Source organism: the organism of the source record quoted next, unplaced genomic scaffold (genome assembly GCF_019419815.1).
Source record: "Pyrus x bretschneideri cultivar Hongxiangsu unplaced genomic scaffold, Pyrus_bretschneideri_v1 Contig141, whole genome shotgun sequence".
NCBI classification, from domain to species: Eukaryota; Viridiplantae; Streptophyta; class Magnoliopsida; order Rosales; family Rosaceae; genus Pyrus; species Pyrus x bretschneideri.
Window position 1 is genome coordinate 67,136 of NW_025999437.1, and position 15,850 is coordinate 82,985.

General features: G+C 36.0%; 2 protein-coding genes across 2 annotated transcripts; both read right to left on the reverse strand.

The window, feature by feature from the left end:
* Window positions 1-915: 915 nt before the first annotated feature.
* On the reverse strand, window positions 916-1,548 carry LOC103941599 (germin-like protein 9-3). The gene has a single exon (XM_009351806.3). It carries the CDS (start codon window positions 1,546-1,548, stop codon window positions 916-918), a length of 633 nt encoding a protein of 210 aa, XP_009350081.2.
* A 2,434-nt stretch (window positions 1,549-3,982) lies between these two features.
* Window positions 3,983-4,615, reverse strand: LOC103963839 (germin-like protein 9-3). The gene has a single exon (XM_009376694.3). It carries the CDS (start codon window positions 4,613-4,615, stop codon window positions 3,983-3,985), a length of 633 nt encoding a protein of 210 aa, XP_009374969.2.
* Between the last annotated feature and the right edge of the window lie 11,235 nt (window positions 4,616-15,850).

Genomic DNA, 15,850 nt, shown 5'->3' on the forward strand with positions numbered 1-15,850 from the left:
GCCCTTTTCATTAGTTTTCCTCCTTTTTTTTTATTTTTTTTTATTTTTTTTTTTAGGAAACTTGATTTAATCCTTGGCAAAGATGACTTTTAGACTAAAATCATGAGTTAGATCAAAACCTAACTTCGCACGATATTGTCCACGTCGGGCCCCTAAGGGGGGTGGATTGTAACATCCCACATTGCCCAGGGGAGTGAATCCTGTAAGCCTTATATGTATATTCTCATCTCTACCTAGCACGAGGCTTTTTGGGAGCTCATTGGCTTCGGGCTCCATCGAAATCTTGAAGTTAAGCGAGTAGCGCGCGAGAGCAATCCCATGATGGGTGACCCACTGGGAAGTTCTCGTGTGAGTTCTCAGAAATAAAACTACGAGGGCGTGATTGGAGCCCAAAGCTGACAATATTGTGCTATGGTGATGACGGCCAGCACGTCTTGATTTTGATCGGAATGTATCATTTAAGCACATTCATTGAGTCTTTCAAGTTTGAAGAATGTTAAATAAAACTAATAAATTAAAAAAAAATGGTCAAAAAATAAATTAAAATGTGTAATGGAGAAATTGAATAAAATACACATTAATTAATTTGAATTAAGGACACATCAAGGGATTATATCCAATATGTAATCTGACATTAGGTTTTTATTAATTTTTATCTTTTTGAAGGATTAAGGTTAAAAAAAGCCTTTTTCTAACCTTTATACTGAATTGTAAAATCAAAATATTCTTTAATAGAAAACCAAAATATTAATCCACCACAAATAATCAAGGAAATGTTCTCATATAGTCCAGAATAAATTAATTGTGGCAAACAATGTAATACAGGTTGATGGCACACCCTTTGAACACATTATTGGTAATTATTCAACAAACAATGTAATATTGGGGATCAATTATCTGCTTATGTGACTATCTTTACGGCTTGGGAGCAAGACCAGCCTTGAGCTTTTGAATGGTGCCAACATCAGTCTTGAAGGAGATAGCCAACACATTGTCGTCGATGCCGGTGGTGAACAAGGTGGAGGGTATTGATACAGTTCCTGCATTTGCACTTCCAAATGCAGAAATTGCTATGGCTGGGTTTTCTGCATCAGCATTGTACTGGAAGTGCGCAAGTCCCTTGGGAAACACAAATAGATCACCTGTCTGAAGCGTCTGCGTAAAGAGGTTGTTTTTGGTGTCAACGAAACCAACTTCAAGGGTACCACCAATGAGGAAAAGTAGCTCAGCTGAGCGAGGATGAGTGTGTGGTGGGTTGGTAGTGCCATTTGGGAACTGAAGGACGGCATACGAAACACTCTGCCCATTAAGAGCAGGGAATTCAGCCAAGGATGCCTTCATAGCCTTGAAGGCTGTGGGAGGGTCTCCTTCAACAAGGGCACGAAAGCCGGTGTATGTAAAGAAGTTTCCATCTACAGTTCCATTTGCATTTGGAGGCACTATGAAGTCAGTGAGAATGTCCGGGTCTCCCGCTATTACTATTTGGACAATGGCAAATGAGAAAATTATTAGTGAGAAGAATTTGAGGCTGGAAGTTCTGGAGGCCATTGTTGAAACCTGATTAACTAAATTTGAGTTGGATGAGATATTTGTGCTTCTAGGGACTATATATAGGGTGATGGTTGTGTCAATTCTAAAGAGAAGGCAACAACAGCATTCGAATTTATTAATTTGTTGCTGCAGGCCTTGCCGTAGTTGCAGTTTACAATATTAATTTATTTCATGTTAACTGAGTCGAACATTACGATGTTTCCTTGTAGTTCCAGTAGGAAACAATGAAAGTTAGGGCTCTAGCTTATCTTGAGCAGCATTGAATGTATAGATGGAGTAGAACCGAAGTATATGCTTGTGAGCATTTGGCTTTGTTCACAAAATGTTCCTTGTTGAGTAGTAATATTACAACACAATAGGGTATATGTTCATTCAGTTCTGATTCTTGACACCCACAAGACGTCAATTCCAGCTTAACCTTTGCTTTATAGAAAAAGTATAGCGAGAACAGCTTTGTACAGAAAGACTTGCCAAACTAGAGATGAAGATTACAATGTAATCGTTGTCATAGCTGCGGTTCCACAGTTGTTAATTTGTATTTTTTTTCTTGGAATAGAAACAAGAACATAACAACTCTTGCTTAACTTCTCCAATACTAATATTAAATAGAAATAAATATTAATAGAAGTAATGTATGTTTCGACGTCCCTTTTGTTTTTTATTTTGTTGGTTAATTAGACCCTTTTTGGTTCAAGGTATGGGCTGAATTAACAACATCCATTGCTATCTGTTAATCAATGTTAATCACCTGCAGTCTGCAGCTTATAGCATCAGAGTGGTTGTATGGCCAAACTCCATTCCTCCGTTGCCCAGTTTTATATTATCTTGTTGCAAAATTTTGGAACCACCAACAATCTAGTATTTTAGTTCAACCAATTGCGTCCCAGGTTGGTGTAAATCAGTATTTTGGTTCGGAAAAAGGAAAAAAGAAAACAAAAACTAGTATTTTGGGTACCAATTAACTCAAACAGCATCAGTACTTCTTGCTGCTGGACATAAGTCACATAATTCTTAAGACAGTTAATAGTTTTTGTCAGCCTCTAGCCGCAAATAATACCACAAGAATTATAAAATAAAATAAAAAGAAAAAAAGAAAAAAAAAAGAATTCGTTCAATAATACAAAATTTTACGGCACATTTTGTAATTTGCTTTAATCTTTAGTTTTTAGTTTTTTTTGTGTATTTTAAAAGATCTGGCCGCCGGGGGGGGGGGGGGGGGGGGAGGGGAGGGGAGGCTACCCCATTCAAGGTTCAGGGCATACCACAAGCCAATATGAGAACTTACAAAGAGGGGTCTTAGCTCATTTTTTATTTTTTTTATAGATCGCCGACCAAGAGGAATTTTCGACAGCAGGACTCGAACCTAGGTCTTGGTCTAGGGAAGAGAACGATCATTACAAGTCGTTGGCTTAGCTTTTAGTTTTCTTTTGCTTAGAGTTAGAGGAGAAAGTATACGAGAGAAATGAGGAGCGGAGAAAGGGAGAGGTGGTGGGAGGGTTCAAAAGAAGGGTAATGCTAACGAGACTAAATTTTTTAAACCAAAATTGCAAACCAAATTATGTGATTGCAGATGATTGGTTTATTAACTAAGTGTCGATTAACATGCTTATTTCTTATTAGTGACACGCTATTTGATTTACAAATTTGGTTAAAAAATTTGGTTTCCCTAGCATTACCCTTAGAATTGATTGTCAAGCAGGCACAATTCGAAATCATAATTTATTGTAAAACTAACAGTTTATTTCTTTCTTGTTTGGACTATTTTATTGACAACCCACATTACTCAATGCACCTCACATTCTAATTTCACACCACATCTACTTTTTCAGTTACAGTTTATCTCAATACACCATCCACATATTTTCCACTACTACCTGCACACTCCGCACTATACATATGGATTTAGAATTATCTCTCCTCCTCTTTCCATCCCTTTCCCTTCCCTCCTCTCACATTCTCTATTTTTCTTTCTCTTTCTATATAAAATTAATATAAGATATTAGCGTGGCTTAACCGTGACCGTTCAAATAGGAGGGGAGTGAAAGGGAAGGAAAAAAAGAGGGAAGAGAATCCAACTCCCTATACATACACCTCACACCCTCCGCATACACCCACATCGAAAACCCTTCTTGTTTGCTCAATTTCCCCAGAACTGGTCCAACTACAACTCTAAGTCTTACGAATCAGACATGCGCCCTTTTTAAAAAAAAAAAAACTTTTATATTAAATTGTAAAAGCAAAATATTATTTAATACAAAAAAAAATAACCCACCACAAATAATCAAGGAAATGTTATGATATAGTCGAGAATAAATTAATTATGGCAAACAATGTAATACAGGCTGATGGCACACCATTTGAACACATTACTGGTAATTATTCAACAAACAATGCAATACTGGTGATCAATTCTCTGATTATGTGACTATCTTTACGGCTTGGGAGCAAGACCAGCCTTGAGCTTTTGAATGGTGCCAACATCAGTCTTGAAGGAGATAGCCAACACATTGTCGTCGATGCCGGTGGTGAACAAGGTGGAGGGTATTGATACAGTTCCTGCATTTGCACTTCCAAATGCAGAAATTGCTATGGCTGGGTTTTCTGCATCAGCATTGTACTGGAAGTGCGCAAGTCCCTTGGGAAACACAAACAGATCACCTGTCTGAAGCGTCTGCGTAAAGAGGTTGTTTTTGGTGTCAACAAAACCAACTTCAAGGGTACCACCAACGAGGAAAAGTAGCTCAGCCGAGCGAGGATGAGTGTGTGGTGGGTTGGTAGTGCCATTTGGGAACTGAAGGACGGCATACGAAACACTCTGCCCATTAAGAGCAGGGAATTCAACCAGGGATGCCTTCATAGCCTTGAAGGCTGTGGGAGGGTCTCCTTCAACAAGGGCACGAAAGCCGGTGTATGTAAAGAAGTTTCCATCTACAGTTCCATTTGCATTTGGCGGCACTATGAAGTCAGTAATAATGTCCGGGTCTCCGGCTATTGCCATTTGGACAATGGCAAATGAAAAAATTATTAGTGAGAAGAATCTGAGGCTTGAAGTTCTGGAGGCCATTGTTGAAACCTGATTAACTAAATTTGAGTTGGACGAGATCGTTGTGCTTCTAGGGACTATATAGGTTGATGGTTATGTCGATTCTAAAGAGAAGGTAACAGCATTCGAATTTATTAATATGTTGCTGCAGGCCTTGTTGTAGTTGGAGTTTACAATATTAATTTTTCTTGTGTTAACTTAGTCTAACATTACAATATTTCCTAGTAGTTACAGTAGGAAACGATGAAGGTTAGAGCTCTAGGTTATCTTGATCAGCATTAAATATATAGATGAAGTAGAACAGAAGTATATGCTTATGAGCATTTGGCTTTGTTCACAAACGTTCCTTGTTGAGTAATAATGTTACAACACAATACGGTATATGTTCATTCAGTTCTGATTCTTGAGACCCACAAGACGTTAATACCAGCTTAACCTTTGCTTATAGAGAAAACATCTTTGTACAGAGACTTGCCAAACTTTCTTATTGTCTATTTGTTGGGACTCTCTTTGGTGCTCCACTGTACTGGGTACTCTGTGTGTTTAGTATTTATGTGATTTTAGCTAAAATAAGTTTATGTTTTTAGTTGTTTTAATCAGAGCCCTTGGATTCCAAATGGATGCTCAAAATTAAGTTAGAGTAAGTAGTGTTGCGTGACACATGTAACTATCTCATAGGATAGATAACATGAATGGGTGAGATTGTTTTCATTCTGTTAGAGGAGAGAGAAGGGCGATATTCCCTCCCCAGTGCAACGGTAATATTCGTTTTGCTATGTAAGAGAGAGTGAGCAATTTCAATAAAATGAGTGTGAGGCTTCCATCACTGTAAAGCTCTCTGAAATTATTCAAACCTTCTTCCAGAAATCTTTTTAGATCCATTGAATCACAGTACACAAATCACACATCTAACACTTACGCTAGAAGAACAAAAGGCCTGGGGCTAGGGTGAGCTAACAGGGGACAGCGTAAGTTAACGAATACGTGCAAGCGCAGTCAAACATGACTGTTTTAGGCAGGGCAGGCCACCACCTTCGAATGGTGTTGGTCCTATGAATCGTGATGGTTGTATGTGGATTTTAAGTGAAAATTTATTGAACCCTTGTGAGATTTTGAGCCTCTTGCATATTCTTTCTTGTAAGTTTCATAATAGCATTATTATTCACTAGAACTTGCTTCAATATCTCTCGAGGCGAAATCCTAAGTCATGCAACATTAGAGAGATGATTAAGGCCATGTTCGGATTGTTTGAGCATTTCTAACAAACCTTTTATGTTATATTATCCCTAGTTACCCTTTTGAAGCCAAACACTTAGCCTTTTCTTTCATTATGCATATTCATCCTTACCTATTTACCTATATTAGCCATACCCTATAGCTTAAGGGATACCAAGTGGATGTCAAGGAAGATAAAGGTTGGGTTCTACATCAAAGATGTGGCGTGTACTGAGGTACCATGTATAGTATTATTTTTATTCTTCTTAAAAGAGAGAGAGAGAGAGAGAGAGAGAGAGAGAGAGAAGAAAAAAAGATCAAAAGAATTAGAAAAGAAGAGTTCAAAATTGTTCCATCCTTATGACATGAGTCCTGGATGCCAATAATAGAAGACCCAAGTTTCAAAAGAGAGCCAACCAAATTACATTATGAAGATATCTTGGTATTTCTTAAGCTTTAGTTTTTCCATATCCTTTCTTTGATAGCTTATACCCTAGCCTATCGTTACAACCCTTGTCAAGACGTTTGATCTTTGATGTTGCATTGACTTACATTAGTGGAGAGTTGATATGAAGAGCAAGTTTATGGGGTTTTATATTGCTTATCATGACTTGAGTGACACTTTGCGCTTTAATGTGTGATTTCTTTCAGAGTGATATTCATGGTAGAGGATTTGAAGTGGAAGCTTTGGTTTGCATATACCTATCCGGGTTGAGTAAGTTGTATTGATATTGGTTATTTCACTCATTATACTTGAGAATGTTGTGTAAGGTTTGGTTAATTTTATTTTGAAAAATGTTTAGTTCTCACTACTACAATATTAGCTTTAGGTGGCAGATGATGGTGGCAGATATTAGAAAAATCATGTCAGATAAATTATATCCGACACATCATTTAATTAGTGGCGGATATTAGAAAAATCTTGTTGGTTATATCCAACATAAAGTCCTGGCGGATATTAGAAAAATTATGTCGGTTATATCCGTCATAAAGTCCTGACGGATATTTAGTGGCGGATTATGGCTTAATGGTGGCAGTTATAACTAACAGAAATTGACTATTTTATTATTTTACTTTATGGCGGTTATTATTTTAGTATTCTGGCGGTTATAACCGACAAAAATGACAATTTTATTATTTTACAATGTTATATTGATTAAAAATAAATAAATAAACACATATTTTAAATTATTTTTTTTTCACTCGTGACCCTAAAGTCTAATGAACCTAATTCCCACGAGCCATAAATTTTCTGAGAGAATAATAACAATAGACTACAATATGAAGCTCTATCATTTTTGTAATAAGGATTATGCTCCCTCACAGGCAAGCAACAAGATACAAAGAAATTCAAACAATTTTTTTCAATGCGTCACAAAGCACATTGTCTGGCACATAAACACACATGAACATCTTGTGTACTCTATCATATCTGATTTTAGTATTTTGAAATGTTATAGTGATTATAAATAAATAAATAAAAGCATGTTTTTTTATATATTTTTTTTTTCACTCGTGGCTCGGTTGGATATAACCGACACTAATAAAGCAAAATTTTGGATGGTCGCCAAAATAATCTCTGAATGTTTTATTTTTTTATTTTATTTTATTTTTTTGTGATTTTTTACACATGCTATCTCGGAGTATATACAAACATATTTGACGGTTGGATCATTGAAACTAGTTTCGTAGAATGCATATCATATCATATCAAATTGATAGATTGATAGATTTAACAAACACTTAAGAGTTAATGTTATACTTCCATTAAGTATAAAATAAGATTTATCCACTAGTGTAAATATTTTAAATTGAAGATCGAATTCATTCATTGCATTCTTATAGGATCGAGGAGTGAAGTGCAAAAAATCATCAAAATCGGAGCTAAAATAACCGTTAAATTGTGATTTTTCATTTATCTCCCCATCAAGTTTAAAATCACTAGTCTAAATATTTTTAATTGAAGATCGAATTCATTCAATGCATTCTTATAAGGTCGAGGAGTGTAGCTGTAAAAAATCATCAAAATCGGAGCTAAAAGAACCGTTAAATTGTGAATTTTCATTTATAACCGTCGAAAACTTTTGTTCCGTTATGTAATCTTTGAATGTTTCTTTTTTACGATTTTTTAAGTATACAATCTCGGAGTGTTTACAAATAAGTTTGACGGTTGGATCGTTGAAAAAAGTTTCATAGAATACATATTGCGTCAAAACAGTAAATTAAACAAACACTTAGAGTTAATATTAGCCTTCTATTAAGTATAAAATAAGATTTTGTGACATCTACTAGTGTAAATATTTTAAATTAAAGTTCAAATTTATTCATTACATTCTTAAAAGGTCGAGGAGTGTAGCTGTAAAAAATCATCAAAATCGAAGCTAAAATAACCGTTAAATTGTGATTTTTCATTTATAATCGTCGAAAACTTTTGTTCCGTTAAGTAGTCTCTGAATGTTTTTTTTTTACGATTTTTTAAGTATGCAATCTCAAAGTGTGTACAAATAAGTTTGACGGTTGGATCGTTGAAAAAAGTTTCGTAGAATACATATTGCGTCAAAACGGTAGATTAAACAAACACTTAGAGTTAATTTATACTTCTATTAAGTATAAAATAAATTTTTGTGATATTTACTAGTGTAAATATTTTAAATTAAAGATCAAATTTATTCATTACATTCTTATAAGGTCAAGAAGTGTAGCTGTAAAAAAATCATCAAAATCGAAGCTAAAATAACCATTAAATTGTGGTTTTTCGTTTATAACCGTCGAAAACTTTTGTTCCATTATGTAATCTCTGAATGTTTGTTTTTTTATGATTTTTTACGTATGCAATCTCAAAGTATGTACAAATAAGTTTGATGGCTGGATCATTGAAATTTTTTTCCTAGAATGCATATTGCGTCAAAACGGCATATTAAACAAACACTTAGAGTTAATATTATACTTCGTTAAATTTGTGGTATCCACTAGTGCAGATATTTTAAATAGGAGCTAAAATAACCGTTAAATTGTGATTTTTCGTTTATAACCATCGAAAACTTTTGTTCCGTTACTAATCTTTGAATATATATTTTTTTGTGATCTTATAGTATCTACAAATAAGTTTGACGGTTAAATCATGGAAACTGGTTTCATAGAATGCATATCTCCATTAAATTTGCCTAAATTTTGAAGTGTGAAAAGTAATTGTGCTAAATTTCTATTTATGTTTTTCAAGTATTGGTTTGACAATATTTAGTTTGTGTGATGACATTTTCATTGTATAATTATCTATTTGTTTCTTCATCGCATATTTTACATGAGTTATTATCTATTGAATCAAACAATTATTTATTTAATTTTTAAAAATGTATTCTATTTAAATACATAGTATTTATTTATTTATTAAACCAAACAATTATCATTTTATTTTTTAAAATCGTAACAAAATTTTAGGGAGGAATTTAAAATTTTAGGAGGGAATTTAAAATTTTAGGGAGGCCATTTTGTTTCTGATTTTCTGTCGTTTTTTATTTTTAAAAATGTTCTTGTCGGTTTTAACCGATAGGAATGAAAATTTTTCAAAATAAAACCTATGAAGTAGCAGAAAAAAAAAAAATGGAAGCTGAGCCATCCAGAAGAAGACTGAGAGCCCCAAACCGTCTCTCTGATTGCACCAACACCATTTCCTCCACCACCGCCCTAGCCACTGCTGCCTCTTCGCAGTCCTCGTCCTCCTACACCGTCAAGCTCAAACGCCAGAATCCTAAGCTTGCCTCCGTCACCGATAACCTTTTCTCCGCTTGAGACCCTAAGCCCTCGGTAGTTCTGCCTCTGATACCTTCCACTCATCCTCGCCCTCATCCCGTCTCGTCTTTTGCTTTTGGTAATTTCTCTGCTCTGTTTTCGATTTCTCCATTTCTCGCCTTGGGTTTGGGTGTGATTTCTACTTTGTTCTGGTTTTAATTTCAATTTGGGAATCTAAGGTTTCTGGATTTTTCTAAAAGAACATGAGGTCGATTGGAATTTGTCCGTTTCGATCCTTAATCGTTCCTTAAATCTATTTATATTCATTGAAATGTGTTGCTCTATGTTTGCATTTGAGTGCGTATTTTGAATGCTTTGTTTGAATACTTGAATTGAACTTGATGCTATGCTTCAATAGGGGGAACTTTAACGAATTACTGTTGAATTTCATCAGATGGTCAGTTCATGGTGGTCGCGGAACCTGCAGATTTTGTGCATATTTATATAGCACAAAGGCAGATTACAAAGTACGGCAAGAGATTGATTTTGTGCATGTATCAATGAGTCCGATGACAAGTCTCTGTATATAGGAATCTGGAATCGAACCGTCTGGAGAGAAAAACTTGCAAGATGAGGAAGTAATCTTAACTCTTGGTTTCGCCTGTGTTTAGGGTTGATTTTTGTTTCTGTTTTCCTTTGTTTTTGTCCATTGTATGAAAGATGTGGGTTTTCTCTTTTATTTGTCTCGGATGGATTGCATGTTTTTCTGGTTGTCTATTAGCTGCAGATTCTGATTTCGAGCAGTAGGGGAGATGAATGCTCAACGAGAAGAAGGGAGAATGCTCTCTTGTCCTTTTTATTTTTTTTATTATTAATATATTTTCTGTCGGATTTATCCGACAGAGAATGCTTTACTTATTCATTATTAATATTTCCTGTCAATTATATCCGACACAATTTCTGTCGATTTTATCCGACAGAAAATGCTCTTATTTATTCATTATAAATATATTTTCTGTCGGTTATATCTGACATAAGTTCTGTGGGTTTTAGAGTATTTTCTATCGAAAAATTCATTTCCTGACGCTGGCAAATCTGTCGCTTATTATATCTGCCACTGCATCCATTTTTTGTCAGATTTTGCATAATATTCGACAGTAATATATGTTTCTTTTCGATTTTTGGACCTCCAGTAATAGATAAGTTTGTAGTAGTGTCTCTTAAGTTTTTGGTGACCGTCTCTTGATTGCTGTGAGACTAATTTATGGAAGGTTTATCGTTTTCCTTGTCTTTTATTTTTGTTTTGCTCGAGGACTAGCAAAAGCTTAGTTTGGGGGTATTTGATAGGTGCATTATTTATCATATTAATTATCCCTATGTTTTGTTAAGGAATTGATTATAAAAGAGCCTTATTACTTTCATGTTCTCAGTTTCAGCCAATCTGCGCATGCAGGACGTTTTTGGTGAAAATTCGACTTTTCGGAGGAGTTTTGATGCAAGGCCAATTGGAGAAGGAAGCTAAGAGGTTGAAGATCATTGTGTCCCAATTTTCCATGGAGCCATTTATTCCAGTTTTACAAATCAATCCCGCAGAAGTTGTTTTCCCGTCAGAATTGCGCAGCTGTGGAAGAATGAATATTTGAAGGCTTTCCCAATTTTTTCTAGTGATGTGCGATATATGCCTGGAAAGATAAGAGATAAAGCTACGTTTCCCATAGTTTTACAGAATTTTCCAGAAGATAAATTGACCCCAAAAATGGCGTGCAAAACAGATAACGTGTTTCCCAAGTCAAGAAGGATTCTTTCCTAGTTTGTGTCATTAATTGTTTAGGAGTTTGTTTTATTTTAGGAGAATTTCTCCCAACCTTTTTAAGGTTTTCTAGTATAAATAAGGTCCCTAAGATACCAATCCATCCATCACCCCGCATACCCATATTACCACACCATACTACCATTCACCATCTCCGCAATTTGTGAAGAAGAGCTTAGGGATGTGCTTTGCCATTAACTCCGGGTTCTATCTTTCTTTTATTTTGATTTCTATGTGTAACTAAGTTATTTTCTAAGGTTTATGATGAAACCATGACATGAATATTTGCGAAGTACTTTATTGATTATTATTCGATTATATGCCATGTTATATTCTTAATCTTTGTGGGTATTTTATTCTAGGCTCGAGTTTCTAATGACTGATCACCTTTAGGAATTTTGCGTCTAAAGATTTAGATAAATCTATGAGGATGACCAATATCAATTAGGTTTATTGGAACTAAGATTAAGAAGAGTAGACAAACTAGTGAGGATGACCAATATCAAGCTAGTCCTACTTGGTTGACATGATTCTTCTATACTTAATGGGTTTTTATGTGTTTAATTGTATGCCTAACCAATAGGATATAATTATGATGTAGAGATACAAGAGTTGATGCCTGACCATGGATAGAGATACAAGAGTTGATGCCTGACCACGGATTAATTCATACCTTAGAAAGAACAACCTTGAACATTGGCATGATAATTGGATAGTAATTGGCTCTAGGAAAAGTAAATAGGATTGTTATTGGTGGATTCATAACCTTAGGCTTTCTTGTGTCGTGTATTTGTTTTAGTTAATTGTCTTTTCTTTTTCTTGTTAATTTTAGTCTTACTCAATTATTCAATTCAATATATCATTTGTTTGTTTAATTAAGTCTAGCGTGATTAATCGGTTAAATTGGTGTTAAGGCAATCCCTGTGGGATCGACATCGTATTTGCATATATTACTACAATTGATTCGTGCGCTTGCAAGTTTAATTTGGTTTAAATTAATCTATTATTTAGGTTAGTTTAAATACACATCAACGTTCATGATGTAACAATTAACATTGGTAAAGGGGGAGGTGGTGAGAGGGTTTAAGACACCTGACATATTTTCCTTTACTACCCTCACACTCCACACTATACATACACCTCATACCCTCCAGATACACCCCACATCAAACAACCCTTCTTGTTTATGAAAGATATTATTTATCAATCTCAACTCAATGAATGAGTGAGTCAATTAGCATTGATATATATAGGGTTACAAAGTAATCGTGTAGAAGGATACAGAAAATATAATTACAATCAGTATAGGAAAAGAACTACTAAATAATCTAGGACTAGGCTGCTCGTGTCTTCGTGTGGGAGTTGGAATGAACATCCTGATCGGAGCGGGATTGAATATCTTTGTCCTTGTTGGAGTTGGAACTTGTCGCAACAACCAAAGAGGATACTGGTTTATCACACCCCTGTAAACTGACAGGGAGGTCACGAACTGGTAGTTTGGAGAGCAAGAAGTAAACTGAGCGGCAGAGAGGCCTTTGGTAAGGAGGTATGCCAACTGATCAACAGATGACACATAGCCAACAATGATCTCATTGCGAGTGACTTTTTTCACAAATATAATGATAGTCGACTTCAACATGCCGCATGCATTGTTGATAGACTGGATTAGAGGCTCCAGAAATGGCACTAATGTTGTTGCACCAAGGGCGTGGAGGAGCAAGTGGAAGATAAGGCTTGTGAAACAAAGTGTGATACCCAGAGAGAGCGGTAGCGGTGTACGCAAGCTGACGATATTCAGCTTCAGTACTAGAGTGGGAGACACCACGTTGCTTCTTGGAGCTCCAGGAGATAAGGTTGTTGCCAAGGAAAATACAATAACCACCAGATGAGCGATGGTCGTCAGGATCTCCGGCATAGTTTGTATCAGCATAGGCAGTGAGCTAAAGAGAACTGGGCCGGTAAACAATGCCATGATTCAAAGTAGCTTTAAGATAACAGATGATGCGTTTAACAGCAACCTAATGGACTGTAGTGGGCTTATGCATAAGCTGGCAAACCTGGTTAACGGTAAAGGCAATATTTGGATGAGTGAAGAGAAGATACTGCAAGGCCCTCACAATACTTCGAAACTCGGTGATTTCAGAAAATGGTTTGCCATCTGATAAACTTAAGCGTCATCCACTAATAGTTGGGGTCAAAATGGGCTTGCATTCTGGCATATTGGTACGTTTAAGGAGATCAGTGATATACTTTGTTTGAGTATGATAAAGACCTGCGGCAATATGATGAACTTCCATACCTAAGAAGTAATGGAGGGGCCCAAGATTTTTCTCCCATCTCACTTGGAGTGCTCTTTTCACTCTGATTTTTCGATGATATAATCTTATCGGAATTGTTGATGGCTCCATGGCGGCCCCGCCCAAATTTCTCTGTGATTCTATTGGACATTGCACTGCTACACTTAATCCTGAGTATGTAGCCTGGTTTGAGAATGATCAAAACATTTTGATTCGTATTAATTCTACTCTCTTTGATTCCTTGATTCCTTACACCATCGGTGTAAATTCTTCTTGTGAGCTTTGGTCAAAACTTGAATTGCGCCTTGCAGCGGTGTCTCAATCACACATTCATGAACTCCAATTGCATCTCTGTCAAATTACAAAAGGTGACTCCACCGTTGCTGTTTATCTTCAACAAATTGAAGAAATTGCTGACACTCTTGCTAGTACAGGTGCTCCAGTTGAGGATTCTGAATTGATCTCAGTCACACTTTATGGACTTCCGCTAGAATATGAATCGTTTGTGGATGCGATTCAATTTTGCCTTAGATCTACTACAATTGATAAGCTTCATGGTCTCCTTCTCAGCAAGGAACTTCAGTTGACTAACATAAAGAAGTTGTCATCCTCTTCAACATTTCAAGCCTATAATTCATCAATTGGATCATCTGTTTCTGGTTCACTACCTGTTCCAAGTGCAAACCCTAATTCTCAGGCCTTTGTTGCTCAGAATTCCTCAAATTTCAACTCCTCCCAAGGTCATGGTCAAGATCGTTATTCCTCAAATTCTAGGGGTTCACAAGGTCGTAATCACTCCAATTATCGATTCAACAATCAGCGCCAAAACTTCAGTCACTAGAATAATCAACGATTCAATCGAGGATGACACTCTGACTATAATTTTAGTCGTCACCTCTCTTGCCAGATCTGTCGCCAATTTGATCATGAAGCTATGGATTGTCCACACCATCTGAATCCATCATATGGCAACAAGTTCATTCCTGCTGCAATGTGTGCTAACACCTCATCTACTCCACGGTCTTGGATTCTTAACTTTGGTGCCACATCTTACATGACCAATTCTCTGCCACAATTACAAAATCCAGAAGCATATCATAGACTTGAACAAGTCTATATTGGAGACGACAAAGGTTTGCAAATTCTACACTTTGGTTCATCTAGAGTTTCTATTCCCAATCATAATTTTGCTCTAAAGCATGTTCTTCATATGCCTGATTTACAAGAAAATTTGCTATCTGTAAATCAGTTTATACTTGATAATTGGTGTTCTGTTCATCTATATCTGTTTCACTTTATTGTGAAGGATCTTTCTTTAGAGATGACGCTTTTTAAAGGTCCCGTAAGGAATGGGTTTTATCCTTTTCATGCATCTCCCTCTGTTGGCAATCATCTGTTTATTGCAGCAAATAAAGTCTCTCATGAAGTTTGGAATCAAAGGTTGGGTCATCCTTCATTCAAAATTCAGAATATAGTCTCTCAGTCTTGTAATTCAGAATATATCCTTCATTCAAATAAGTGTTTTTGTTGAAACTGTGCTTTAGGGAAATGTTCTAAGCTTTCCTTTGTATCCTCTCATAGCACTACATGTAAACCACTAGAACTTTTACATACTGATGTTTGGGGGCCAGCACCAGTTTCTTTTGTAAATGACTATAGGTACTATGTCACCTTTGCTGATGACTATACCAAGTACACTTGGTTTTATCCTATCAAATACAAGTCTGAGGTGTTTTCAACATTTGTCAAGTTCAAGAATCTTGTTGAAAATATGTTAAGTTAAAAAATTATAGCTCTTAGATCATATGCTGGAGGAGAATTCCTATATTCTACATTTTCTTAGTATTTACAAATTCATGGAATTCAACATCAGTTAAGTTGTCCACACACACCAGACCAAAATGGGTGTGCTGAGGGCAAATATAGACATTTGGTAGAAACAGAAAGAACACTTCTTGTAGCCTCTAGTGTCCCTCATATATATTGGGTTGGGGCTTTTTCAACATCACTTTATCTCATAAATAGGCTTCCAATAGTCTCCACATGTTCACCATGGGAATCTCTTTACAGGAAAGCTCCAGACTATGCAACTCTTAGGGTATTTGGTTGTCGTTGTTTCCCTTAGCTCAAACCCTACACAACTTGAAAACTGGATCCAAAAAGTAAAGCTTGTGTTTTCTTGGGTTACAGTCATTGTCATAAGGC

Excerpts from the sequence above, each read along its gene's own strand:
- LOC103941599 (XM_009351806.3), bottom strand. The coding sequence starts at position 1,548 with ATGGCCTCCAGAACTTCCAGCCTCAAATTCTTCTCACTAATAATTTTC.
- LOC103963839 (XM_009376694.3), bottom strand. The coding sequence starts at position 4,615 with ATGGCCTCCAGAACTTCAAGCCTCAGATTCTTCTCACTAATAATTTTT.